The sequence below is a fragment of the Hippoglossus stenolepis genome, chromosome 14, assembly GCF_022539355.2.
Source record: "Hippoglossus stenolepis isolate QCI-W04-F060 chromosome 14, HSTE1.2, whole genome shotgun sequence".
Lineage (NCBI taxonomy): Eukaryota > Metazoa > Chordata > Actinopteri > Pleuronectiformes > Pleuronectidae > Hippoglossus > Hippoglossus stenolepis.
This window is the reverse complement of record NC_061496.1, coordinates 9,181,718-9,209,664: the sequence shown is the minus strand read 5'-3', so window position 1 is coordinate 9,209,664 and position 27,947 is coordinate 9,181,718. Positions and strand designations below refer to the sequence as shown.

The window sequence follows — 27,947 nt, the reverse complement described above, 5'->3', positions numbered from 1 at the left end:
CGCCCCTGGAATGCCCCGTAGCCAATCACCGTGTGGAGCGGGCGGGACGTGCCTCCGCTTTCACCTGCTATCACGACCTGACCGAGTCAATGACGAGCGCCCGGGTGTTTATGTGTCGTCGCCTCTGAGCGGAGGAGCTTTTATCAGCTGTGAAACACGAAGGTAATGATTCCCTTCGGTCTCACGAGCCTCTGGAGCCCAGTGAGGTTTGTTCATCTTATTTAAAAGGGGCCTGTTTGTAGCCAGCAACAGCCCCGGTCTGCAACATGCTAGAGGCAGGAAGCGGTGGACCAATGTGTCGCTAACGCTGGGATGTTAGCTTGTTAGTTTCCCCCCCCTCGTAGTTCGGCTATTTTAAATGCGACACTTGTGATAATGAAGGGAAGCAGTGATATTGCTGTATTGGTTTTATGTATTTGTATATTTACTTTACATTTTGTTTGAATACGTCGTTTCTGTGGTTGGATATTATGGTAAAATAATTAGATCAAAAATATAATATGTATTCGTTATTATTTCTTTTTCTGTTTAAAGAAACAATTTCACAAGTCAGATGTGTGTTATGTGCACAATGTGTCGATATGTTGGACTTTTGTTATGTTGCTATTGATGAAAATTACATCGCACTAATTATTGATATTGTTTTTTTCCCCTTCTCAAGTTGCTTCTGAAAAAGACTCACTGAAATAACTTTAAATTAAACTAACTTAAGTACTAATACTTAACAATCTACATCGACTGACAAATGTATCACATCGCAATAATAACCTTTATTTTCCTACTGGAAACCTTCATAAACGGCCTCAGAATAGAGAAACATTTGAATGAAATTAATTTACATAGACAAAATAGACAGAAAAATTGAAAATACTGATGTTACATAACCTGTGTGCAACACTTTGTCCCAGACGTCTGCAAAGCGTTGAAATGTAAACAGATGACTGCACAAAACTATTGTCATTTTAAGGTAACACACTGTCTCAGGTAGAGGGGAATTAGCCCGATCATTCTTTGCAACCTGGCAGAAATCGCGATCTGGATCCTGAGACTATTTACTTCTGCACAAACACGGGGAAGATGCCATCGCGTAAAGTCTTTCACATTGACAGAGCAAAAGTGAGCGTCTCAGAGGGACACAGGTAAGCTGTTAGGATCAGGAGGATTTCAGGATAAAGGAGGGGATTGTCCGCCTTCAGCAGATCACAGCGGGCACGAAAAAACAACCTTCTCTCACAATAAATACAACATCAACCCATTTGATCTGCCACACACCGGAGGGTTAACTTCCTCTAATATTGAAAAGTTTAACAAAATGTATTTATTCAGCTAAAGATTAAGCTCAGCTGTACTCAGCCTCAGTTTTGTCTTTTGCAGGAAATTCGTCACGAATATTAGTTTAATTTAAGTCAACATCAGAAGGCAAGGGTTAGTAAAAAATATTTTTTTAAGATAAAATGTACAAGGTACAACCAGCACTGCACCAAACAATAAACACACAGGGGTTCAACTAACTGTGCAGTACCCATTTTTATATCTGTGCAACCCCAATATCATCTGTGTGCAATCCTGTTATGTTTATATTGTATTTATAATATGGTATAAGATTTACCACGTTTTGTGTTTTCCAGGATCACATCATGGTCAGGTAGCTGTCCAGAGCCATGGGGTTTTTCAGACAGCTCTTCCTCCTGCTCTGGAAGAACATCACATACCGCAGGAGGAACAAGGTGCCATTATTCACTTCACATAGAAAAAAAGAATAGATTTTTGAGTCTGTAAGAAAAAACTATTTAATGAGACACAGCTTGGAAATTATATTGACGATAATAGCTGCCCTGTCTGAAGTTGTATTTGTGTAGAACACACCAGTTGACTCTGGTCCTGCTGCTCTTTGACAGAAGTCAAAGGTTTTTGAGTATTTAATTGACCATTAACAGCTCCGATTGTTCTCCTCATGTAGCTCCAGCTGATCATCGAGCTCCTCTGGCCGCTCTTCCTCTTTGTCATCCTCATCTCCGTTCGCCAATCACACCCTCCTTACAAACAGAAGCAATGTGAGTGATATTATTTGTCTTTTCACGCATACTCCCACACAGGTCAAAAACTGTTCCTTTACCAACCAGCTAAAGAGGATTAGGTCCCTCTGAGTGATGCCTCTGCCAGACACGCACATTTGTTTTCCTAACTTGTGAAGTTCTTGACCTCATTTTAGAAGTTTTTCATTTTAATAAAAATGTCCTTATAGGCTCGGTTAGAACTTTACTTTCATAACGTGATATACCATGACACAGTAAAGGTGTATACATGATGTATTCCAAGTAAAGGAGGGGAAACTAAAAGTAAGAACACACTTTTTCCTCTCCTTGTTTTTCTCTTCTTCGGATCAGTCTTTTATGTAAAGGAAGCTCATGTCCGGTTGAGGATCATTACATTATGATTGAATTGAGTTTCGGGTCAGCACCACAGTATTTTCATTGTTTTATTTTCAGGCTAATCTTCTTGTGCTGAACTGTTTGTGTTTGATTTACTTTTCTTTTCTTTTTTTTTCTAGGTCATTTCCCAAACAAAGCCCTGCCATCAGCAGGCACCTTGCCCTGGATTCAGGGCATCGTCTGCAACATCAACAACCCCTGCTTCCACAGCCCGACACCAGGGGAGACCCCGGGACAATTTGGCAACTTTGACAACTCAATGTAAGTAGACAAGAGGTTTTTAGAGTAAGAATGGACAGGTGTGAGGACTGGTGGAGTTCTCAGCAATAAGATTAATAGTTCATGCACTAATCCATGGGATTAAAAGACAAAATAATTTAAAATTAGGAACAAAGAATTGTGTTATAAATAGTTATGAATAAGTCACCATCACCATCAAGTTTGTGTTAGTTGGTTAACTGAAAAAATGTCTGCAACAGGTATATACAACTTAACTGTTGTGTTTGTTCCAGTAATGACAAAAAAATGTTTGCTCTGCTCCCACAGACTGTCTCGTCTCTTCGTGGACGCCCACACTATTCTGTCCTACGGTGGAAACTGGAGCTTCTCAGGCTTTCAGGATCTGATGGAGAGCGTCCGGAGCCTGGGAGACAGACCTGGAGCTTGGCCAAGTAACACAGCTTGTTTGAATATCCTCTAGCACTGACATGCAGACACAGTGACACTTCAACACACTACTGTTTACTTTTTATACACACTTTACTTAGAAAATAATACCTCATGAGTGGACAATGTTGGTCAGAAAGTTAGATGTCATTAGATATATTTATGAGTCCAGTTATTGTAGTATGGCCAAACACAAGGGGCAAGAGCATGATGTCATTGTTAACCTTTAAGATTGCTTTCCAGGAATCTGAATAAATGATGTACATTGGGAAATCCGATACATCCTTGGCTTGTGTTAGTGAAGTTGTAAACAAGGTCATTGTGTGTTGGAGAACAGGGAGAACAGATGACCAGTGTTTCAATCAGTGAATACATGACAATGAAGGTTTCTTTGTCATGTAGCTGAACTGTTATACTGGTACATATAAAAGCATGTTTTCATATTTTAAGGTTCATATTCAAGTGTTGAAATTGCTTAATTTTGCAATTGCACAACCTTTCTCTATTAAACACAGTCAAAGCAAGTATAACAGGATTAAGCCGCAGTGGGCGATCAAGGGTTGGGGTTAGAAAGCACTGAAATGTTTCCAGGATTTTGTTTTGATCCAGCTCTGTTCCCAGACTTATCTGAGCAGGACTGATTGGTTACAGTAAAGCCATGAACGGCTTTGAACAGGTGTTGAGTGACCGGCTGAATGTGGCCTTTTACTGCTGTTGTGAACGCAGCACAGAGAACCGTTCAGCTTCTCTTCACTGTGGGCAGATTAGATTACATGACTACTCCAGACAAACAACCAGATGAATGAATGCAGGCTCTTCAGTTTTTTTTTCTGCAACAAGTCCCTCATTAACAACCTAATGGAGGATTTTAATGTCACAAATATATATAATTTGCGTGTTTGACCCTCTACTTTCTATCTAGCTGCAAAAAGACAGCACTTAGATAGTAACCAGAAGGCAGGATGAAAGTCATCGTCATAAATGAGGAGAATGCAATTATCAATCATCTCAGCCGTATTATTTCTGTCTCTAGAGCTGAGTGGATGTTAATGTTATGAATTTTTAATTAAAACACATTACTGGAACCAGATCAACACAGGTTTTTAAAAAAGACGGCATGGTGTCTGCCTGAGGACTGATAAACAAAACTAATGCAGCATGTTAGCAGTATCATTCCTGCATTACAATTTCATTACAGATAAAGATATGAAATATTAAATGAGGGGAATATAAGTATTGGATCTGCTAACAGCTTGTGGATATATTCTGTCATTGATTTTAATGTCTCTGTTTCCTCTGCAGTCGAAACGGTACAAAATTACATGAAAGCCAATGAGACTCTTTCCCCGTTCCTCCTCACCAACACCACTCTGTCACCTGTGACCGTGGACCAGCTGATGAAGGCTCGTCTTAACTTTCAGGTGAGATATCGGCTGTAAATCCTTGTTTATAGGACAAATGTAAAGCCCTCAAATAATAAAGAATATGACTTCTGTTAAATCAGTTTATTTGTTCTGGCACCAACTTTCAATTCAGCTTCACGATAGCTAAAATAGGTGCAATCTGTTCTAATAGGAAATATGTTTTTATTTGATTTACTGGGCTAAATTTAAGTTTAATAGAAATTTAAATTGATAAAAACCTCGTAATTCAGCTAAATGTTTGCCAAGACTTGGAAAAAACATTATTGAAACATGGGAATATGTCGCATAGAAAATCTACCAATAACATAAAAAAGAATTAAAGGTAAGCAGAAGTTTTCTGGGTTTTATTTCTTATAAGCCCTTTATAAGTGAATGTGGGTAATGAATCTGATCCCTTTCAGGTTTCTGTGGCTGGAGCTCAAATGCAGCTGAAGGACTTGGTGTGTAATGCAAGCATGCTAAGACAGTTCCTGACGGTGGATGGAGGAGAAGCTGCTATGAATGATCTTCAGACTCAGCTGTGTGATTTGCCTGCTGACGTCCTGCAAGAGGCCGAACGTCTTTTTCTCTCTCAGCTCGACTTCACCAAGTTCTTCACAGTAAGAATCAGTGGACAAGTTAGATTCAATGTATTCAGTCAGTTTGCTGTGACACTGATTTCCTCACTGTTGGTGCCAGCAATAAACCGTTCTGTGTCTCCCCCCCCTGTCAGAGAAACCGTCTGATGGCCAACGCTGCAAACCTCAGGGACATCAGTCAGGCTGTCACCTCAGTTTCCCAGGAGCTGGCTGTCCTCATGGATGATGTAAGACATTTATCTGATGTCCATCTTTTTCTGTATTTCAATAATTTAATGGCCTCAAGACTGGACAGAATTCGGTCGGTTTTGCACATTTGCCGTTATTATCAATAAGTCTCCTCAAACAAATGAGACCATCGCTGCATCTTTGTTATTTTTTTGCGGCCTCTGATTTTAATGGTATGGCTGAATGAATATTTATATATACAATAGGCGAGCAAAGGTTGTTTTTTGTTTATATATGATGTCAGAATCCTCTGTTGAGGGTTTAATGTTTAATGTTGTGCTTACTGCAGATGTTACTCTGCACTAAGTTATTCATATCAATACTATTAAGATTCATTTAGAAAAATACTTTTAAAGGGGTTACAGGGTCAGAAGGTTTCAGTTAATGTCCATGGAAACACATGAGGTCTTGAAATCATGTCTCATAGCAGGTTTCATCGCCTCGTGGTCCAGCAGACTCTCACATTTAATGTGATAATGGCAAGGACTTCAGTTTATGTATGACAAAATTCAGCCTTTGACTCTTTCATATCATAGGCTGTCATCAACCTTGCTGCCTTTTACATGTAGAGGTTTCAAGAAGCTTTTGGTGGTCGTATACTTCAATGTTTGTCATTGCTGTTACAGTTTCTCCCTGTATATTTACCCTCTGCTGTGTTCTCTTTCTCTTCCTCCAAACATTTTCCTCTTGCGTTCTCTTTTCCCTCAGTTTTCCTCCCTCTCCAGTTTTGCGGAGATGAGCGCAGCGCTTCGTCTCCTGTCACCGGAGAATCGCACGGCGCTGCCCAGAGAGAGTTTCCGAGCCTTCTCGAGGATCATGTGCGGTCACCCTGAGGTTGGTGGTGAACGCATCCCTTCACTCAACTGGTATGAAGACAATGACATCAAGTCCTTCTTAGGCAAAAACGGCACTGAGGACACCAACCTGGACCGGGACAACAACACCAGTAAGAGGTTTTGCAGATTAGAGTTTTTGATGTCTTAGTTTGATTTCATGCAAAATTTATTTTGTAACTGCTTTAGACGTGATAAATTGTTGTGTAACACAAAATCTGGCGAGTGTTGTAGAACAGGGAGACGAGATGACTTGCACAGTGCTTTTCAGTTAATTTCCTGCTGTTCTGTGTGCGCTGTTTATATTGTTTAACCTGGTTTGTTCATCAAACATTTGTCCCGCTTGGTCTCTTCTTTCCCGCCCTGCAGCTCCTTTCTGTAAAAGTTTGATCCAGGGTCTGGAGTCCAACCCCCTGTCTCGCATTGTGTGGCGAGGAATCAAACCTCTCTTTATTGGAAAACTGCTGTACACACCAGACACACCTGCAATAAAACAAGTCATGAAAGAGGTACAACATCAAAGTGTTAGAGAGGATTTCAATTTTTTAACAGGTTTAGGATTGTCACCTAACCTGTTTAAAAATGTTGTAAAAAGAAGTTTGACAAATCACTTTTGTCTGCAGGCGACAAAACAGCAGCAAGATTTGTTACCACCTTTGTGCAAATGCTTGTCTGCTAAATATACGGGAACTCATTAATCAGAAGACATTTTTCACTGCTGTCATTTTACGTATCCAAAGCATGTGTCATTACCATTTAAAGCATTAGTGCATTGCCCATTGTAAACATGCCTGTGTGTAATGGGCTTTAAGCTTGGCCTGTGGTAATGCTGGTTTCAGCTTTATTTCTGAAACTGTAATAAGTGACCTGCATTAATTAGGCCGTGGCAAGTTAAGACCAGCTTTGGGACTCCCCAGAACTGAGACAATGAATTTCACTAGTAAAGGCAACTGTTTTTCTTTACAATTTATAAAGGATTTAATCTTCATGATTTTTGTGTTAAGTGTTTTCTGCTGCTCTACTTCTTGTAAGACAATTTAAAGCATCATGAGGTGAATACATCCCTGAAAGATAACTATAAGTTGTGTCTGCTGAAGGTGAACAAAACGTTTGAGGACCTGCAGATCCTCCAGCAGCTGAACGAAGCCTGGATGGAGGTGGGACCTCAAGTCAAGAGATACATGGAGAGCAGCGTTCAGATTCAACTGCTGAAGGTCTGACCCACCAACCACTGTTAGGGGAGGAATCTGTTATCAACCATTCTCTTATATAATGTATCTGTGAGCAGGATTTGTTGAGGCGGCCAGAGGTTGCGGTCCTGGTCAACCTGCGTTTGGAAAACACATCCTGGACGGCCTCACGGATCTCACGATTCCTGGCCACACCCTCACCAGACGCCCCTAGGAATCCTGGAGCACCCCTGACCTGGCTGGACATCTACAATGACATCAGCCACACCATCACCACTCTCGCCCAAGTCACTGAGGTTCTTTCTCTGTTTAGTTTTTTTTAAATTCCCATGCTGCTTTTGAAACGGGCAATGAATTCTGAAATGTCAGACTCCTATCTGTAAATGGTTGTAACATAATTTTTTATGAAAGTATTTGGTAAAGTTTTTAAATATTTCACTTCATGTTTTTTTTCCTGTCATATGCTTTTTTCCCGCTGCTGCAGTGTTTCTCTCTGAACAAACTGGAGGGGTTGGAGAGTGAGGGTCACATGATTGACAGAGCACTTGAGCTGCTGGAGGACAGGCAGTTTTGGGCCGGTGTAGTTTTCCTGCTGCCCAACTCTACATCTGCTGAGCTGCCGCCTCACGTCACCTACAAGATCCGAATGGATATTGATGATGTGACTCGGACCAACAAGATAAAGGACAGGTACTGAGAAAACACCCAAAGGCTCTTATCCTGCTTCTTTTACACATTAAAGTAGTGATAGTGTTTTGGTTTTGCCCTGAGAAATAAAGACTTAGATCATAGTAGAGTAGTTGTATAAATTGACCTGCTTCTCTGTTTTGTTTCCATCAGGTTTTGGGATCCTGGCCCAGCAGCTGACCCATTCAGTGACATGCGCTACATTTGGGGCGGCTTCGTGTACGTGCAGGACCTGGTGGAGCAAGCTGTGAGTCGTGTCCTGACCGGAGTTAAACAGACTACGGGCATCTACATCCAGCAGATGCCCTACTCCTGCTATGTGGATGATGTGTAAGTCATATGCATCCACAATCTCCTATCTGGATCCCTGACTTAATCCCAGTGGTTCTTTAAATCTGTTTCAGGGATCATAGTGTTTTATTTAAAAAATCTAATAATAAAAATCAAAATGACTAAATGTCCTTCTTTAAGCTTTTACATTATTTTAGCATTTGGAAGAAATACAAAATTTAAGTACTAGTTCTCAGTTTTATCCTGATTTTCCTCAGTTTTCTCCGAGTGTTGAACCGCTCCCTGCCACTCTTCATGACTTTGGCCTGGATCTACTCAGTCGCCATGATCATAAAAGGTGTGGTGTACGAGAAGGAGGCGAGACTGAAGGAAACCATGAGGATTATGGGTCTGGGAACGGGAACGCTGTGGCTCAGCTGGTTCATCAGCAGCGTGGTTCCTTTCCTGGTTTCTGCAGCGCTTCTTATTGCTATGCTCAAGGCGAGATGACCATCACTCTGCAGCAAACATATTTAAAAGACAAATAAATACACATTAATGCTAAATACCTTCTTGTCTTATTTCTTTCCAGTGTGGGGACATCTTGCCGTACAGCGACCCGTCTGTTGTCTTTTTCTTCCTCATGGCGTTTGCCACGGCCACCATCATGCAGTGTTTTCTCATTAGTACCTTCTTCTCCAAAGCCAACCTGGCTGCTGCCTGTGGGGGGCTCATATACTTTAGCCTCTACCTGCCTTACGTACTGTGTGTTGCCTGGAGAGACCACCTCACCACTACACACAGAATCCTCGCTGTAAGTCAATTAAATATGGGTACAATCAAAGTTTTAGTGTGTACAAAAGGAAAAAAAATTATGTCTGAAGCTTTTGGTCTGAGCATTATCTCAACGGGTGTCACCTAGATTTAAAATGGTTTGTTCTCCTTTCCTCAGAGTTTTCTCTCTCCTGTGGCGTTTGGGTTCGGCTGTGAGTATTTCTCTCAGTACGAGGAGCAAGGTGTTGGCATCCAGTGGCACAACCTGCGCTCCAGCCCCGTGGAAGGAGACGCCTACAGCTTCACTATCTCTATCATCATGCTTTACGTGGATGCCTTCATCTACGCCGTTGCAGCCTGGTACATCGAAGCCGTGTTCCCTGGTACGACTACATTCACTTTTTTGGGAACTTAATCTGACAAGGAAGGAAATTTTGAGTTCCAAAATTATATTGTACGAACATTTTGACTGTACCCGTTCTTTCTCAGGCATAAGCTTTCTTGAACTGTATTTGCGAGGAAATCTCGTAAGAGTCTCCGTCATGAAGGTCATGGTATCTTTAAGAGTTGTTATATGTTGACTTTGGCAACTGAACTTTCAAGAAACACAAGTCCATGTACACATGTGCAACTCCTGAGGATATCTGGCTTGATATGCGAAAAGTCATTTATTTCCCGTCTCGGAGTCAATGTTATGGAACCATGAATGCCAGCCAACCAGTTCTCCTTCTCTGTAAAGGAGAAAAGTTCAAACAGTTAAGTAAATCACTCACCTTCTAAGTGAACGGTTGAGTGAGCATCAGGGATTTTGAGATGGAGCAGCAATGTGAAAGTTAAGATTTAATCCATCTGTGAGACTTCAAGACACAAGAACAATGCTATTATGTCACCTAATTTAAAAAGAAAGAAAATTAAATTCCTTAAGATTAATTGTAACTCTTAAAGTTTTTGTTTCACCAATTTCTTTTGGTTAAAAAGAAAAATCTTAACTATTGACAGGAATTATTTTTCACAATTTTTGCCTGGGTTGCTATATTCTGTGAATTTTCCACCTTGTAAAGTAAAATGCAGTGTTGTTGTAGTTGTGGCCAGTTTAACTGTGGGTTGGTGCAACATTGTAATCACTGTCATTTTAGTGACAGCAGATACTATATGAGCACTTTTCTGAAAATGGCTTTAAAAAACAGATTCAGTCTCCGATTAAACTGTCCTGTCCTGTTTGTTTTTCTGAATACCAGGTGAATATGGGATCCCGAGGCCTTGGTATTTCATCTTCCAGATTAACTACTGGGGTGGAGTTCCCCTGGAGGCAGGCATGCCGATCCCGCCGGCACCCGCAGACCAGGGTGAAGGTACGAGACTCCACATGTGGCTGCACATCAGCACAGCTGTTCTCTTTATGTTTTTCTGCTTTTCTTTCGTTGTCACCCAAAGGTACAATCACACATACAGTTGGCTGTGGCTTTGTCTGATCAGTATTTAGTTTGTACACAAAGTCACATGACTGAGTAGTTTGTTGATTGGACAGAGTTTTCATAACCCGTCCTCCTGATTGGGGGCTGTTCAACGTCTTCTCCTCCTCTTGTATCTAGTTTGATGGAAGGTGACTGAGGTGATTAATGATCTAGCTAAAGATATGGTGCCGTTCAAAGCTGTGTCTTTAAAGCAATATTGTGTTTTAAATGGAAAAGTTCATTGGGTGATTCGAGTCTGTATTTTCTCGACAATACATTGGAAAATTGTGAAGATTCAGATTGTAGATATTAATCGTCAGTGGAAAAGGGTCATGATTTGATTTTTTTAGGAAGACCGTTCACTTTAATGATAAATTACATATGTTGTCTCTTCAAAGTTAAAAAATTGTGTGTATGTCATCAGATCACATTGAAGCAGAGCCTAGTAACTTGATCCTGGGCGTGAGCATCAAAAACCTGGTGAAAATCTACAAGAAGGGAGCTAAACTGGCCGTTAACCACCTCAACCTGAAGTTCTATGAGGGACAGATCACCTCGTTCCTCGGCCACAACGGAGCTGGCAAGACCACCACCATGTGAGTTCAGCTGAGAACTGAAAAATCAGGACTATCAGCACTAGTGTCTGTTATTCTCTTTTAGAGTTTACATTTTTATTTTTACAAAAAAGTAAAAATAATCTCTATGGTTGAGTGAAAATTAAGTGGCTAGATCAAAAGAACTTCTAGTTTTTTAGTGTAGAGCAATGATAATTTCTAAAAAAAATGTAATCCATTTTTTTTGCATGTTAGATCCGTTCTGACGGGCCTGTTCCCACCAACCTCTGGGACCGTCTACATCAAGGGGATGGACATTCGCCACGACATGGACATCATCCGAAAGATGCTGGGAGTTTGTCCACAACACAATGTCCTGTTTGACATGTAAGATTCAGGTCTCCCATTTCTGTATCTGGACACATTAGTCACATTATTTTGAAATAAATAACAAGAGTTTAATAAGCAGTTTTATTTCAAGAAATAGATTTATTTTCATATTTTGTTTGCATCTCTCTCTCTTTGTCTCTCTTTGTCTCTTGGTCTCTCTCTCTCAGATTAACAGTGGAGGAGCATGTGTGGTTTTATGGATGTCTGAAGGGTTTGTCTGAAGAAGAGGTGAATGCCGAGCTGGACACTCTGTTGGACAACGTCGGTCTGCTGCACAAACGACACGAACAGACCAAAAACCTCTCCGGTAAAATCACTAGTTAAACTTTGAACATGTGGAACTATATTAATGTAAAGGGTTTAATCCTTTTTTTAATGTTGAAAACCTCTTTTTCTGTTCCGAAATGAAAACTGTCCCTCTGTGTTTGTGTCAGGTGGCATGCAGAGGAAGCTGTCTGTGGCCATAGCGTTTGTAGGGGGATCCAAGGTGGTTGTTTTGGATGAGCCTACAGCTGGAGTTGATCCTTACTCCCGCAGAGGGATCTGGGATCTGTTGCTCAAATATCGCAAAGGTGTGGAACCAAGAACTTTATCTCAACTGTGGCGGCGTTTGGGGGTCAGGATAAAAAGTCCTGAGATCATTTTTCTAGGTGGAAAGATGATTAGTTGTGCCAAAACATAACACCTTCTTTAAAAATTATACTTTTTAGTGTGTGGAATCAACAAGCTACTGCATTTAGTAAGTGACCCCAAAATCATATTAACGAGGAGAAGAAAAGCTAATAGCTAGGAACAGCTGCTGTAAATTGAATATAATGCTGGCCTGTGCTGGGTGAAAACAACATTTCATTTGAATGGGAGGAATAAAACTGACCAGCTTTGTCCGGTTAGGAAGGTTTTGGAAAGGTTCAGTCTTGGAGCTTCTTATATTTTTTAAATGAGTCCTTTCATTCCTTTCTCCATTCATCCTTAGTGCTGTCGAACCAATCTCAAACCTATAAATACAATTATTACCAAGTAAACAGTTTATCAGCCTGAAAACATTAAAGAGTCACACAAAAATGTCAAGACTGAGTGACTATATTTCTCTGCTGTTTTCTCCATTAAGACCGGACCATAATCCTGTCCACTCACTACATGGATGAGGCCGAGCTGTTGGGTGACCGGATTGCCATCATCTCCCAGGGGAAGCTCTCCTGCTGCGGATCACCGCTCTTCCTGAAATCCAAGCTGGGATCTGGTTATTACCTCACTGTGGTGAAGAGGGAAGGACTGAACACCAGCACTCCCAGCAGCACCAGTATCTGCACCAGTACCAGCATCAGCACCAACAAGCTGCCTCCTCTCAAGGTCTGGTTTCTTTTCTTAATTTTAAATATCTGTGAGAAGTTAAATGTGCCAAGATTGGATTTAGTTTTAACTTAAATTATCACTATAATTAGTTTTTAAAGTATTTTGCATCGTGTAGATCTTGTGACACCATGTTTGTCGTTTCAGGACAGCGAGTCGTCACTGAGTGAAGACACTGGGCTGGGAAGTGAAGAGAACAGCTCATGTGAGTGTTTAACAGCTGTTAGAGTCTCTAAACTGAGGTGGTACAAAATTATTGTTATTAAGTGCAGTGTGGTACTCTTACACTCTAAAAGCACCAGTTTATTATTCATGATTTAATACCGAAGGCATCATGAAGAACTAATGTTTTCCTCTCTCGTCGTCATCATCATCATCATCATCATGGCAGACCTGGCGGCATTGCTCGCCTTGGCACAGCACCACATCCCGGGAGCGAGGCTGGTGGAGGAGTCAAGACGAGAGGCCGTGATCAACCTGCCGCAGGAAGCTGCTAAGAACAGTAGCCTGGCCGTCTTCCTGTCCGACCTGGATCAGAGGCGCACCGAGCTGGGCATCAGCAGCTACGGCATTTCAGACAGCTCACTGGAGGAGGTAAAATATTTACATCTACATTGATAAAAACCTCCTAAGCCTTTAACATACATTCATATTGGTCAACTAAGGTAAAATGGTCTTAAGAGTTCTTCTCCTGTTGTTATGCATGTATCTACACAGCTATGGAGCAGGCTTACTATACTTACTATTAAAAACAGCAAAGATCAGTTTCACATGAGAAATGAACAGCGACTTATCCATCCACCAGAACCCTCCTCCTGAGAAAAACTTCCACTGTCGTAACACCATGGTTATGTAGGGGGCTCACACTTCATTCAGGAGAGGGGTGGCTGTGGCTCAGCGGGCGAGCAGGTTGATGCTGAAGATACTGAACCCCATATCGCCCCTGACGGCTGTGCCTTGCTCATAGAAAACGTGCTGCCCATAGATACACTGTATGAGTGGTCTTCAAGACTACAAAAAATCAGAAACAAAAAATATTCATATAGACCATTTACCATAGAGACCATTTCAAAATGTAAGTCTGCCCTGAAAAGAAATCAAGTTTCTATTAAATATTGCTGTTGCGGCCCTGAAAACATTCTCGTACTAACCTCACCTGGCTTTATGTGTGTAAAGTGTCTGTAAATGACATCTCACATTAGTGAGGCAGTGTCTCACTGGTGTGATTTACATGAGCTCAGCCAGGTCTTATCAGGGAGGCTGGATATTTGTGGAGCAGCCATGGTCTTAATGGGCTTAACTCTAACATCAGATTAGCTCTGATAGTGGACTTCTGGAGCCTGATAAGTTTTCCCTGTGAATAAGGTACTTGCTCTCTGACCTCTGACCATTTGATGTTCTTTTACTGCCATCTGCTGGCAACATCTTCAACTTTTAGAACATGCAGACAAATTCCAGGGTCTCTTTAACAAAAGCAAGAAATATAGTTGTATCTTAAACCCTGACAAGCTGAATTAATACGTCAACCTGAATTTAAAGTTGAATTTGGTGAATTAAATCCAATGGTATTTTAGGGCTGCTACAGAGAAGAATGTCATGTTAAAATGAGACCTTGGAGATTTACCTTTTTGTCATAAACCTAAGAGTTGAACTTCTCTTTTCTTGTGTTAATGAAGCATTTGTGTTCTTTTCCAGATTTTCCTGCGAGTGGCAGAGGAAACCGAAGTGAATGCTGAATCTGAGCTGCAGGATGAATCCCCCGACGGCCAACGGCCCCCAGCAGGACAAAGAGTGGAGATACAATGTGCTGAAGAACCAGAGACAGGTATGCACTAACACTCTGACACACACAGTAGATATATGTACATACCACACAGGGTTTCCATGTACAGTCAGAACATGTTTCCAATTGTTTGTTTTCATGCTGCTGCCAGGAAGGAAAAGGCTTCGTAAGCAAGGTACCTTTCATCAGAAAAAACGCTGTTTGAAAACTACAACATACAAGTCTCAACAAGTGTCTGTAGGGGTAGACACTGCCTGATTGAGCCTCCACACACGAACCCTTGTCATTATTATTACTAGTGACACTGGTACATGACTGCCTTTTGATGAAAGATAATTAAATAGAAACACAACAATAAAACGTAACTCAGTTGTCATCATCGAATCAAAGGTTGATGACACTGACAGTAGTCTATGTATTTTTCATTGCAGTATATTAGAGTGAGTTCTCATCTTGTGTCTCTCCTGTTTACAGAATCCCAGGAGACCGATCCGCTGAGCGGAGACGGCCGAGGTGGGATCCCCATGACCGGCTGGTGGCTGACGTGGCAGCAGATGAGGGCTCTCTTTGTTAAACGCTGGCTTTACGCTCGGAGGAGCCGCAGAGGCATCTTCGCTCAGGTGATGCCAAACACCAGCCAAACTCCGTAGTGTTTCCATAATGAAAACATGTAGTATTCCCTTATATTAGATGACGAAGCCGCTGTTAGTCTTTTGACAAAATAAATTGTTGACTGCACAGGTTCCAGAAGGGGAATTAGCTATTAGTCATCACTAGAGAAACATTGATTTGATGATGTAAAGTCAATCAGCTGAAGTTTTCTTCCTGTTTCAGATTGTTCTTCCTGCCGTGTTTGTCCTGGTTGCCCTTCTCTTCAGTTTAATCGTACCTCCGTTTGGGAAGTACCCCAACCTGCAGCTGCAGCCGTGGATGTATGGACAACAGTACACCTTCTTCAGGTTGGCCTCTACCCAAATATTTAGTATCTTCTTCAGCACAGAAAAGATTTTGTGAATTAGTTTTTTCTACTCTGTCAGAAGTAACCAGCTACTAACTGAAGGTGTAATTCTGGTCGTTTTCTTCACTTGATGCCTTGTTATTTCGTCACCTCTGGTTTGGTACCTACAGCAACGACGCCCCTGGGAACCCGGCCATGGAGAACTTACTGGAAGCTCTACTTGACCAACCGGGTTTTGGTACCAAGTGCATGGAGACAGAGGAAGAGGACAACATCACGTAAGAGAATCTCTGTAACCACACAAGTATATCTCACTGAGGTAGATGTACATTGTAGAGGGGGTATTTAGTAATCTTCACTGGTGTTTCAGTCAATATAATCTGTAAAATGATCTCTGCCTGTCCAAATTTCTGGGTTTGAATGAATCTATATGCTTTTAAATATTACTTTATTTTTAATTCCTAGTAGTCTGACTGTATTTCCATGTTTAAAGCAAATACACACTCTGTGTCGACTCCCTGTTCTCCCTGCAGGAGTCGTCAGTGTGAAGGTGAGCGGGACGGTCTGTTCATGCGACCACAGGTGTCTTACTCCACTTGGCAGTTGTTCAACAGAGGAAACTGGAGCAGAGACAGACCCTCTCCTGAATGTCAGTGCAGCACAGAGGACGTTCGACGGATGCTCCCCGACTGTCCGCAGGGTGCAGGAGGACTGCCACCGCCACAGGTCTGATTCCACATCAGGGCAGAAAGCAGTGTTGATGAAATCACTTGGATGTTTGTTCAGTTGTGATTTTAATCCAAAACAAAGCTAACATGTCCTTGAGCCTTGTAACATTTCCCTTTGACTTTAGTTGACATCTTTTGATTTGTTATTTTTCAGATTAGGAGGCTGACTGGAGACGTCCTCCAAAATCTAACAACTTATAATATCTCTGATTATCTGGTGAAAACTTACTCTCAGATCCTCAAGAAAAGGTACTTCAGTAACGATGATACAGTAACATTGATTTTCTTTTAAAGGGCTTCTATTATTTTTCTTCTCTACTTAAGGTCTTCAGTTGTGATTATTGGTCAACGTTAAAGCTTACATCTCCAAATTATTGATGATAAATTCAAGTGTCAAACATTTTACTGTTACAGATTTTTAGGGCCTGATTCAGATTTTCGATATTAGCGTGTCAAACATTTCTGATACCAATATATTGGCTGATTTATACATGTATTTTCAAAAATAGCGATGATTCTTAAGATGTCATTATACACCCCTAATTGAGGCTTGGTATTTTACAATTTAACTATAAACTTAATTATAAATAACTCTCAATTACAAGAAAACACAAATTCAGCCAAATATATAGAACTTGAATTAATAAAGTCAACATAAATGCCTATATTTTCTGCACTGTTTACTCTGTAAAATATAAGTGTTGATATTGATATTGTCTGTGAAAAGCTCATATTCCAAAATCAGTTGGGCTCTAGATAAGATAATGTGTTATTGTTCTGTCTTCCTCTTCAACTTCCTCTTACATTGACTCTTTTCCACTGTTTCAATTACAGCCTGAAAACCAAGAAGTGGGTGAATGAATTCAGGTAAGCTGCAGGAATAAAACACCATAATGAAAGCAAATTATCTCCAGTGTCCACAGTCGGTGTCTCTTATTCAAAGTACTTTTCTAAAGGACTGAAAAAGAAAAAAACACTTTATAATTTTCAAAAGGCACCTAAAGTTTCATTTCCGTTTTGCAGATATGGAGGCTTCTCCCTCGGGGGCGGCGCCACCCAGACTTTACCTCAGGTCCATCATGTCCAGGACTCAGTCATGGCAATCAGGAGTCGCTACAGAGTTCCACAGGTACAGTGAGGTCTCGAGCTTGTTCAATAAATCCTGCTGTCTGACTCTTCTTATATTTTACAATGTTTGTCGGTTCATCACAGAACAGTTCATTGAATAATCTTCTTAACCGGCTGCCGGATGTTCTCGGAGTACTGAACAGTCAAAACAACGTTAAGGTAAATGTGTGTCTGTGTGTTAATCTCTTCTCTTAATTGTCTGCTGTGGGTCTTAAGAGGACAAATCAGGATATAAATACTTGTTTCTCTTTGTTGTACTTAGGTGTGGTTCAATAACAAAGGCTGGCACGCCATGGTGTCATTTGTCAACGTTATGAACAATGGTCTGCTGAGAGCGAGTCTACCACCAGGTCCAGAGAGGAGGAGACACGGCATCACTGCCTACAACCACCCGCTCAACCTCACCAAAGAGCAACTCACAGAAATGGCCATGTAAGATATTCAGGTGGATGTTGGTAGATGTTATACTGCCCCCTGTGGTTGTAAAGATGTAATTAATCTCAATCAGGGCACTACATCCCTGAGTGATCGTCTTTTTGAAGGAAGTTTTAAGATTGTCAGGATGTCTGCATTGAGCAGGATTGGACTGATTTGTTGCTTTTTGTATGTTGTGTGTCACTCCTTCAGGATGACGACATCAGTGGACGTTCTGGTTTCCATCTGCGTCATCTTCGCCATGTCCTTTGTGCCGGCCAGTTTTGTCCTTTTTCTGATCGAGGAGCGAGTCAGCAAAGCCAAACACCTTCAGTTTGTCAGCGGGGTCAAACCGATCCTCTACTGGCTCGCCAACTTCAGCTGGGACATGGTCAGTACTCAGGAGAAAGAGGCACACTTGTCATATTGTGAGATTTATTCATTTATACAACCCACAATCTACGTTATTTCAAGGCACTTTGCAGAGTCAAGGTCTTACAATCAAAATCTAATCTGGTTAACATGATTGTCAATGGAAAATAATAGTCACTGATGTATTGTACCATTATTTTAGTGCACATACTACTAGGAGAATGACTTCCTCTAATGAAATGTTCATTTTCAGCTGAACTACACGGTTCCAGCCACCATGGTGGTGCTGATCTTCATTGCTTTCCAGCAGCAGTCGTACGTTTCGGAGACAAACCTGCCGGCTCTCGTCCTGCTGCTCCTCTTTTATGGGTACGTTGAAGCAGAATCCACTCACTTCAGTCCATAGTGTTGCTCTCTCAAAATCATCAATCATTAAATCAGACCAGACTAACATGATCAGAGTGGAATATCTGTTATAATGAAATAAACACTCCAATCAAATTATAAAAGATTAAACTACTTCCATAAATTTACTGTTGTGTAATTTTCCACTTGGATCATTGTCTATGACAACAGTAATGTCTCTTCCTGTACTTACTACATAATTTAATTATCCTTTTTAGGTGGTCCATTACCCCTCTCATGTACCCAGCATCCTTTGTGTTCAGCGTACCAAGCACAGCTTATGTGGTTCTGACTTCCATCAACCTGTTCATTGGAATCAACGGCAGCATCGCCACCTTCGTCCTGGAGCTGTTTGTAGACGAGGTACAAACTGTGACTGTCGGGACAGACAGGGGATAGTATGTGATACGACATGAGCTAATAAGTTAAAGAGCTTTATTCTCTCAGCTACATCACAATAATATGAACAAAAGAAAATGAGGCTTAGTCTCAATCATTTAAAGCTTGAATTAAATCTCACTAAACTGTGTATGATTTGAGAATTTCCCCAATTAATTGTTTATGTTTTAAAAGTGAGACGGGAAAGCCAAAAATCTATTAATCTGATCATGTGTTACGAGACAAAAAAAAACATTTACATTGTGTTTCTTTGAATATTCAACATTTTGTTCCAGCATCTGAACGAGGTGAATCGGATCCTAAAGAAAGTCTTCCTCATCTTTCCTCATTTCTGTCTGGGACGAGGTCTCATCGACATGGCCAAAAATCAGGCCATGGCAGACGCCTTCCAGAGACTGGGTATGAAGCCAGGGGGGAGGGTTTTATTTCCTGCTCTATACATTTGTACCTCGACATATATGTACCAGGTAGACTCTCTGTACTCTGTGACATCAGAAATATATCAACCGTCATTAGATAGCATTAAAATACATTTTGTTCCTTGTTTTGTAACTTTGTCTGGATTGTTGTACTCTACTTTAAATTGCATATTATATTGTTGGACTCTCCTACGTGGGGTATTTTCATCACTGTCCTACAGAAAGTGATTACGCACTTTCACACATGCAGTCAAACACACAGGACTAAATATACAGTATGTGTCTGTGTGTTTCTTCCTTCTCCAGGCAGCAGACCGAATCTGGATCCGCTGCACTGGGATTTTATTGGGAAGAACTTGTTTGCAATGGCAGCTCAAGGCGTTATCTTCTTCATTTTCACCATACTGCTGCAATACAAGTTTTTCATAAACTTCAGGTAGGATTAAACTTTAACAGTAATGGCTGCTTGGTTTAAGGTTATCGTCATTCTGACTGAAACATTAACTAATTGTGGGGATGTGGAGCAGCGAATGTCTTTTCAGAAACATAACCCACATCGCATAGCTAGGTCATTCCACTTTAGTTCAAAATATAAGTAAATCAGATTCTCTGTGCTTTTATCTCTGTTCAGGCCGTGGTGGACTGAGCATGAGACGCCTCCTCTGGGTCCAGAAGATGAGGACGTGGCCAGGGAAAGAGAGAGGGTCAAAAGTGGCAAAGCCCAGTCAGACATCCTCACCATGACCGACCTGAGCAAGGTACAACCAGCATACACATCTAACAAGTACAACTAAAGCTGGGTCTTTAAGTTAATACAAAGAGAATGGGACGTGAACTTGTACTGTTCCATTGCACATATCACAATATTAAACACTCTTAGCATGACCATATCATAAGCAGCTGTGAACCTGAAAGTAGAAAGGGTCATCCACTAATCAGCTCCCTGTGAAGCCTAAATATATTCTTGTTATTTGAGTTCTGTTTCTAACAAGGAAGTTTCTGCATTCACGTGTAATTTCCCCTATGAGCAAGATAATATCAATTTTCATCGCAGCATTGTTCATTGTGTTTTTCAGGTTTACAAAGCGGGCAGGAAGCCAGCGGTGGATCGTCTCTGCCTCGGGATCCCACGGGGAGAGGTGAGACGTTTTCACACCACATGCAAGAACTCATGGTGTCATATTAAAGTGAAATCAGAGACGGTGTCTAAGTTTTGTTCCGATCACCTCCTGCAGATACAGTCATTGTCTGAAATCATTAATAGTTGTCACAGATTTATTGACAAAGTACTTTTTTAAGCCTAAAGAGATGATATCACAGCGATTATTGCTGATTATGAATCTAGGACTACCGGTCGTAGATTCATCCTTGTCTTGACTTCCACAGTTCCACCTTAACTTTCAGAAATTTCAGTCTAGAAGTCCTTTGATATGTTCTTACAGTCTCTCCTGCTTCATAGGCATCAATTACATTTTCTGATCCCAAGTTGCCTTTGTGTTGTTGTGTTTGTCCTCCAGTGTTTCGGGCTGCTGGGGGTGAACGGAGCAGGGAAGACCTCGACATTTCGCATGCTGACTGGAGACACACCCATCACCTATGGAGAAGCTTCCCTCAACCATTACAGGTACAAGTGTACACATGAAACATCCCTCAAATACATGGCTATGAAAATTTGGTTATACTGTGAACTTTTTAGTTTGTCAGGAATTACTTATAGATATTATAATAAGACTGAATTTGCAAGATAACAGCACGATCCCTAAACTGGAAGTCATGACAGTAGTAGCAGTACAATAAAAGAAATTGCAACAGCAGACATATTATAAGTAGTTAGTAAAATCATCAGCATTAGAATTAGAAGTGATAAACTGTATGTTTATGTGGTTCTCAGTGTGCTGACAGAGATGGAGCAGGTCCACCAGCTGATGGGTTACTGTCCACAGTTTGACGCCATCAGCGACCTGCTGACAGGTCGGGAACATCTGGAGCTGTACGCCCGTCTGCGGGGGGTTCAGGAGGAATCTGTCCCCAAGGTAAAGGAACAGTTCACCCCAGAACTGAAATGAATGAATACATAAGAAGAAGATGTCCTTCCATCTGGTTCTTAGAGTTGTAGCTCCTTGTAAAAATTAAACAACACTCGTATCTGAGTTTGTCAGACAAGGTTATAAAAAACGATGAGTTATTATATTTTAAAAAGTGGATCTAAAGACGCAGTTTTCCCTTAAATTGGTGAAGGTCAATGTAATTCAATTTAGAGCAGCCATGTGGGGGAAAGATGCCCCCCTGCTGGCAGTTCCGTCAAAATAAAGTCTGTCTGAGAATCCAACACTAATACAATCGGTTTACTACATTTAATACAATTTGTTTCTATCTGGTTACAGTTGGTAATTAATGGCTACAAAAACAAAACCCGACTAAGCTCATAATAAGCTAATTTGTTTCTCTGTTGTGACCATGTTGACATAATGGCTAACCACCGTAATCCACAATGACTCCCAAATCGGGATTGGGGGCTTTTTTCTCATGCTGCTGTCATTACATGAATCCAGCGTTGCACTGAACGTATTGCAGTAGGATGTTGCCAATTCCTACATGTCCAGTGTAGTTCTGGTGGAGTGACAGGTTTTTACAGCTTCAGGATGTCACAGTGCCCTGATCTCTTTTGTCCTGAAGGTGGCGCAGTGGGGGGTGAAGAAGCTGGGGCTGACACAGTATGCTGAAAGAGAGGCTGGAGGCTATAGCGGGGGCAACAAGAGGAAACTCTCCACTGCCATCTCCCTTATTGGAGCTCCGCCTGTTATATTCCTGGTGAGGATCAATTTACTGTCAACATATCATCATATTACCTACTGAATTCAAAGTATAAGAAATGATGGGATGGCATAATCTCCTTTTCTGTGATAAAGGATAATCCAGTGTATCCTAATTATAAATATAAAGCATGTTGAACCACAAAATTACCCCAAACTGTACATATCACATGTAATTGTAGCAAAAAACATACACATGTACATCACTCTTTGTAGACCACCATTTAATATATTAGTTTTTAGTTTTTTTTGTATCTGTAATACAAACAGCCATCATCAGAGACATAGTCATCAGAGACACCATCTGTTTCCCTCATGCTTTTATTTTTGTAATTCATGTCAGGATGAGCCCACCACTGGAATGGACCCAAAGGCCAAACGGTTTTTGTGGAACTGCATCCTCAGCGTCACCAAAGAGGGAAGAGCTGTAGTTCTCACCTCCCACAGGTAGGAGGAGATGTAAAATAATATATAATGTAGCCATTAAAAGGGGATGATAATCTAACACAAGGCTGTAATGGAAAAGGTCATTGGAGCTCTGGAAAACACAGAGACATCGAGTGGTGTCAAATAAAATCAGTTATTGTGAGAATTACACAGAAATTTGATAATCTCTGTTTAACTGCTGAAGATCGACTTGCAGTGTAAATGCTAACGTGTTTACTCCTGTGTCTTTATGTCAGTATGGAGGAATGTGAGGCTCTCTGCACCAGAATGGCCATCATGGTCAATGGCAGGTTCCAGTGTCTGGGATCTGTTCAGCACCTGAAGAACAGGTAAACACGTCTCTCCAGTACCACAGATCAACATCAAAGCCAAAACCCAAAGCATTCTGTCACCCCTCTTCAGTATCATTTACTAAATTAACACGGCTCAGTTCAGAGGCATTGACATTAAAGTTTGAAATATAGTTTTGAGTTGAACTCTCATTGCGGTGAAGCGATCTGTGAAGGATCCTCTCTGTGTTTATATTTCTGTGGAGATTGATGTCACAGTGGAGCAGCTGACTGCGTCACTTGATGAGATTTGTGATCATGAGTTGACTGCGGTGGTCAGGGCCCTAACAGTTCTGAATTAAGGGAATCGCCAAAGAGAGTATCAACAGACACATGCACGGTTTATCTCTGATATATTGATAAATAGACAGAATGACACCTCATCCAGATCCTAATTTCAAACCCGAACGGTCAAGAAATGATTTGAACTTATTTAAATCTTGAATATTTTTTCTTCCCGTCCTTCATCTTTCAGGTTCGGTGATGGCTACACCATCGTTCTTCGTCTGGCAGACACTAAACCCAGCCCGGACTTGTGTCCCGTCAGCAGCTACATGAAAAGCTCTTTCCCCAGCATCGAGCTGAAGGAGCGTCACCACAACGTGCTGCAGTACCAGCTGCCCTCACACGCCTGCTGCCTGGCTCGCGTGTTCGACGTGTTGGCCAACAACTACGAGGAGCTGGGCATCTCCGACTTCTCTGTTTCACAGACCACACTGGACCAGGTGAGCGTGATGATGCAACTACTCTCAACTCGTGGTCAAACATATTTGTATATAGCAGTTTGGATTTTATACAGAAGAACAGTGAACTTACTGTTACTCAGTTTACTATTATCACGCTAAAAAAGGAGAAAATAACAAATGGTATCAGAAATCTCACATCATCACCCTGACCCACCAAAATTAATCCTCACCCACTCACATGTACTATTCTAATATGAACTTCCATAATGAATTAATTGCGAAACACTAAAACTGGTTCATTGCTGTAGGTGTTTGTCAACTTTGCCAAAGAGCAAACTGATGATGATGATGGCCTCACGGATGTGGTCATCAGCAACGGGACAGTACAGACCAACCTGACTGTACTGCCCTTGAGGATTAATCCTCCCACCATCCCACCGCACCCCCCAGTCACACCCCCTCAGCAAAGCAAGACCCCACAGCCGCAGACGATATCATCTGACAGCAAACCGAAAGAGGGAAAATCCAAAAAAGCCAAATCCAGCAAGGGTAAATCTAAAGAAGGCAAATCTAACGGAGAAAAAAGCAACAGTATGGCAATGACCAAATTACCTCAGGCTGTGGAGAAGGACCAGGAGATGCCTCGGACGAGCCGCAGGGGCAGCAGTGGATCAGACAGCAGCAACAATGGAGTTCAGGGACAATCCAGTAAATCCAGAAAGTCCAAACATAGAGTACAGAGCTCCAGTAAAGATCCATCTGCACTTTTTATAGTGGGCAGCAACTCACAGGACAGTGAGCTGTGAAGTTACTGGTGAACACGAGCAGAGGACGCAGTTTGACAGGACCAACTAAAGACTCAAAACTTTTATTATTCTTTTATGTTCATTTGAATGTTTCTCATTGTTGGCGGCAATCTGGGTATGCAACATAGGACAACTGAACTGGACTTGGCTTATTTACATGTATCTCCTCGGCCTCCTGTGATGACAGAACCAAAAGTTATTGTTTCCTAATAATGGCTTTGGTGCCTTGTTCTCCCGCTAACAGTTCAGTGGCTTTACACTCTTTATTCAGGCTCATGAATCTTACACTGTGTCTTCTCTTTCTGCATCAGTCTCATCAGTCCAAAGTTGAAGTATTTTGATCCTGAACGAATATTATGCAAGGTTCAATATAAAACCAATGGGAGGCGTTCCTCAGGGCTTCGTCTTTATACCTCTTACAATCTGACCTTTATTTTTCAGAATGCACTTTAAAAAAGATTAAATGCTGCAGACACTCAAACAGGAGCTTAAATAAATGTGTTACATGTAATTATCAATATTGTTTTATATACCAGAAGGTGTTTACATGGTTGTAAATGCTTTCTGAAGAATATACAGTATCGCTTACGTGGAGGGAATTCTTTCTGTTCACTGTTGGTATTTAACGATAAAATGTGCAAATGTTATTTTTATGTTAATCAAGAAGTTTATTTGTCCAAATACTGTAAAAAACATTGTATTTTATTTTCTGTGAGTGTCATCGTGTAACAGTGTTGGGAAACCTCCTTTAATTATTATTACAATGTTTTCAAAAATGTGTATGGCAATTGATCCAAAGTTAGTAAAAAAAAGAATCAAGTTTAATTAATCAAAGACTTAACGTTAGCGTTGTAAACACCAGAAACAACAACAACAACAATGCCTTTGGTCAACAGTTATTTTTTCAATCATTTTTTAAATGTTTATTTTAATCGAATCTTTACTTTACTTTTTTCTATCAAAAAAAGACAACTGAATGTCCGAAGCAGGTTGTTATTGCACTGTGATGCACTGTTACATATTTATTTCTATTCGTACAATAGTAACAACAGTATAGGCATGAGACAAACATTACGTATATGAAGGGTTTCATTCCAAAATTCAAACTGTTACATGAAGTTAAAATGTATTGAAAAAGGCTGAAATTATGCAAACTTGAAATGGAGTTTGTCACATTTTGGAATGAAAGTCTTTACAACCAAATGTACTTTAAACATATGAAGCTTGAACAGTTCTACTTGAATTGTAGTTTAGGATTATATACTGTAAGATGTACATTATATAATGATAATATACTAGTGTAGAGAAACAACAGGTATGCTTGTGCTGTGAATGTTTTGTCTTGAAGGAAAATAAAACCTATATTGTTTCCTGTATTGTTTTTTTAAAACACTGTGTCGTATGTTGTGAGTCCAGTTCACTGCATCATGGTGTAAGTCGGGAAGTTTTTCTTCGTCATAGTGAGGATGAGTGCGGGTTGAGGAGGGAGCCTCCTCTGTCTGTTCACACTGTGTCCGATCACCGATGTCTCTGTTGCTGATCCACTGTTTATAGAGAGAAAAATGAATCTTCATTTTATAGTCTCCTGCTCAGCATTCACTGAAGCAGATCAGAAACATTTAATGGGGCCGATCTTAGACCATCATGTAGCATAAGTGTCTCTTAAGGACACAATAGTAAAGGACGAGGTCTTAAAAGTAATTAGAATTCCTTAGTAATTGTTTATAAAGACAACATCCAAATGGACCCTTTCATACTCCACAGTATAGGCTGCGTTTTACCCTTCGTCAATCTGCTGCCCGACCCTCTTCTCTCTCAAACGTTGTTCACTAACAGTCATGAGGAGGTGATCAGACTGGACTCGTCTCAATGGTCCTCCTTCTTCATCACCTAATCCTCTCCTCTTCCTCGCCAGCTTCAGCGTGACAGTCTGCAGCAGAGCGTCCAGACTGGACAGGGAGATGTCAGGAAGACGAAACTCAGCAGATCTCTGGGAAAAAAAGTCAAATCATTCCTTCACTTTTTTGCTTAGAGGTGGAAGATGGTACACGTCTGCAGATTATCTGACCAAACTCAACTATTGTTTTAGATTTCTCTAATCTCTTTATTGTTTCAATGCCATTGTGTTTTTTTACTTGACTACATATCTTTAAAAACTTTAAAAGACATATACAAATTATTTTTTAAGTTATAGTAATACTTATGTACTTTATAATATTTTTTTTTTTCAAATACATGAAATATGTCTCAATATGTGTCTAAATACTCAAATTAAGACATTTCATTTCTATTTTACAATATTGTTGTATAATACAGTATGACCCTTTCAGTGACTCAACCATTGTTTTAGGAAGTTGCTGTAACTTCTGGCTTTAGAAATGTCTCTTGTGCAAAACTGTGACATCAACATTTCCTCTTAACTCGTGTTGATGCAGATTCTCCAGGCTGCCAATTCATATAAATCCCACTTTAACGGAAAATGTGACACTTTTGCCTGTGAAGCTCAGGTTTCAAATGATTTTGATTAGACATTTGTGTGGTTTCACTCACACTTTTGGAGAACAGGACATTATCTATCCAGGGCCTGCTGTCTGACACCTGTCCTGTAGCTGTTGTATCACCTCCACAGGCTTCACTTGTGCAGCCCTGTGGAGAGATGGTGGTTGTTGTTTTCTCAGATGAACCGATGGGAGGTAGAGGTGTGGGGAACCTCTTGGCCCTGTGATGGTCACAACACTCAGGAGCTGGTGCAGGTTCCGTTATAGGAGGCAGCACAAACAGAGGATTGAGTGATTGTTTGCTTTCGTTGGTTAATCCTGCGTAAGAATCACTCGTGGTGAATGCTTGTTGCTTTAATTTGGTGACGGTTGGATCTTTTGTGTTGCTGGTTTTTGGTTCCTCTGCCCTTGTGCAGCTGGTTTCTTCCTCTTTCTCCTCCTCCTCCTCCTCCTCCTCCTCCTCCTCCTCTTCCTCCTCCCTGGCTGCAGCTAAAACAGGCATTAAGTTGACACAAAGCTTCATTACATTCCCCGATGTCTCACATGTAGTCGTGCCCTTGTTTGAAGTGGTAACTTTCTTAATCCTCTTCTTTGACTTCACATCTCTCATCCTGGGAGGGGATATCTTCACTTCACCCACGATGATCAGAGGCGTGTCTGCTTCGTACGTTTCCAGTCTTACTGTTTTCCTTTCTTTCCCCATCACAGAATCTGGAGGAAATCACCTTCGGGAATCTTCTTTGATGTCGTCCACCCATCTCCCCCCCCCAAAAAAGGCTCTTGAAATGATTCTAAAAATACTGTTCAGACTCAACAGGACTTAGTTTTAGTGGCAGAAACGTCTCAGCTCCTTTTCAGTCCGGCAGCAGTGAGAGAAGTCTCAGAACAATCAGATGCGGCCGCCTATTAAACTGGCTGTTATGGTAACATGA

At 41.0% G+C, this 27,947-nt stretch overlaps 2 protein-coding genes across 4 annotated transcripts; one reads left to right on the top strand and one right to left on the bottom strand.

The window, feature by feature from the left end:
* The first annotated feature begins 4 nt into the window (after window positions 1–4).
* On the top strand, window positions 5–25,893 carry abca7 (ATP-binding cassette, sub-family A (ABC1), member 7). 3 transcript variants are annotated; one of them, XM_035176105.2, is made up of 50 exons: window positions 5–162; window positions 1,629–1,727; window positions 1,961–2,054; window positions 2,552–2,693; window positions 2,979–3,103; window positions 4,401–4,519; window positions 4,924–5,121; window positions 5,235–5,327; window positions 6,037–6,274; window positions 6,531–6,670; window positions 7,259–7,375; window positions 7,450–7,647; window positions 7,836–8,041; window positions 8,192–8,368; window positions 8,587–8,809; window positions 8,901–9,122; window positions 9,261–9,465; window positions 10,321–10,434; window positions 10,961–11,132; window positions 11,346–11,477; window positions 11,648–11,787; window positions 11,915–12,052; window positions 12,589–12,830; window positions 12,978–13,035; window positions 13,222–13,424; window positions 14,526–14,655; window positions 14,765–14,788; window positions 15,088–15,233; window positions 15,448–15,572; window positions 15,742–15,849; window positions 16,105–16,297; window positions 16,454–16,548; window positions 17,134–17,166; window positions 17,323–17,428; window positions 17,512–17,586; window positions 17,690–17,859; window positions 18,055–18,232; window positions 18,467–18,582; window positions 18,837–18,981; window positions 19,293–19,416; window positions 19,743–19,872; window positions 20,068–20,194; window positions 20,513–20,575; window positions 20,954–21,060; window positions 21,328–21,469; window positions 22,113–22,247; window positions 22,593–22,696; window positions 22,933–23,025; window positions 23,501–23,750; window positions 24,020–25,893. In XM_035176105.2, exons 2-50 carry the CDS (start codon window positions 1,662–1,664, stop codon window positions 24,515–24,517), a joined length of 7,179 nt encoding a protein of 2,392 aa, XP_035031996.1. In that variant the 5' UTR covers window positions 5–162; window positions 1,629–1,661; the 3' UTR covers window positions 24,518–25,893. The 3 variants fall into 3 exon arrangements, with proteins under 3 accessions (XP_035031996.1, XP_035031998.1, XP_035031997.1); XM_035176106.2 differs by having other exon boundaries at window positions 45–206; XM_035176107.2 differs by lacking the exon at window positions 14,765–14,788.
* Window positions 25,504–27,918, bottom strand: LOC118120803 (helicase SWR1-like). The gene is made up of 3 exons (XM_035176110.2): window positions 27,068–27,918; window positions 26,299–26,507; window positions 25,504–26,061 (listed from the first exon to the last, which is right to left on the bottom strand). Exons 1-3 carry the CDS (start codon window positions 27,716–27,718, stop codon window positions 25,935–25,937), a joined length of 987 nt encoding a protein of 328 aa, XP_035032001.2. The 5' UTR covers window positions 27,719–27,918; the 3' UTR covers window positions 25,504–25,934.
* Between the last annotated feature and the right edge of the window lie 29 nt (window positions 27,919–27,947).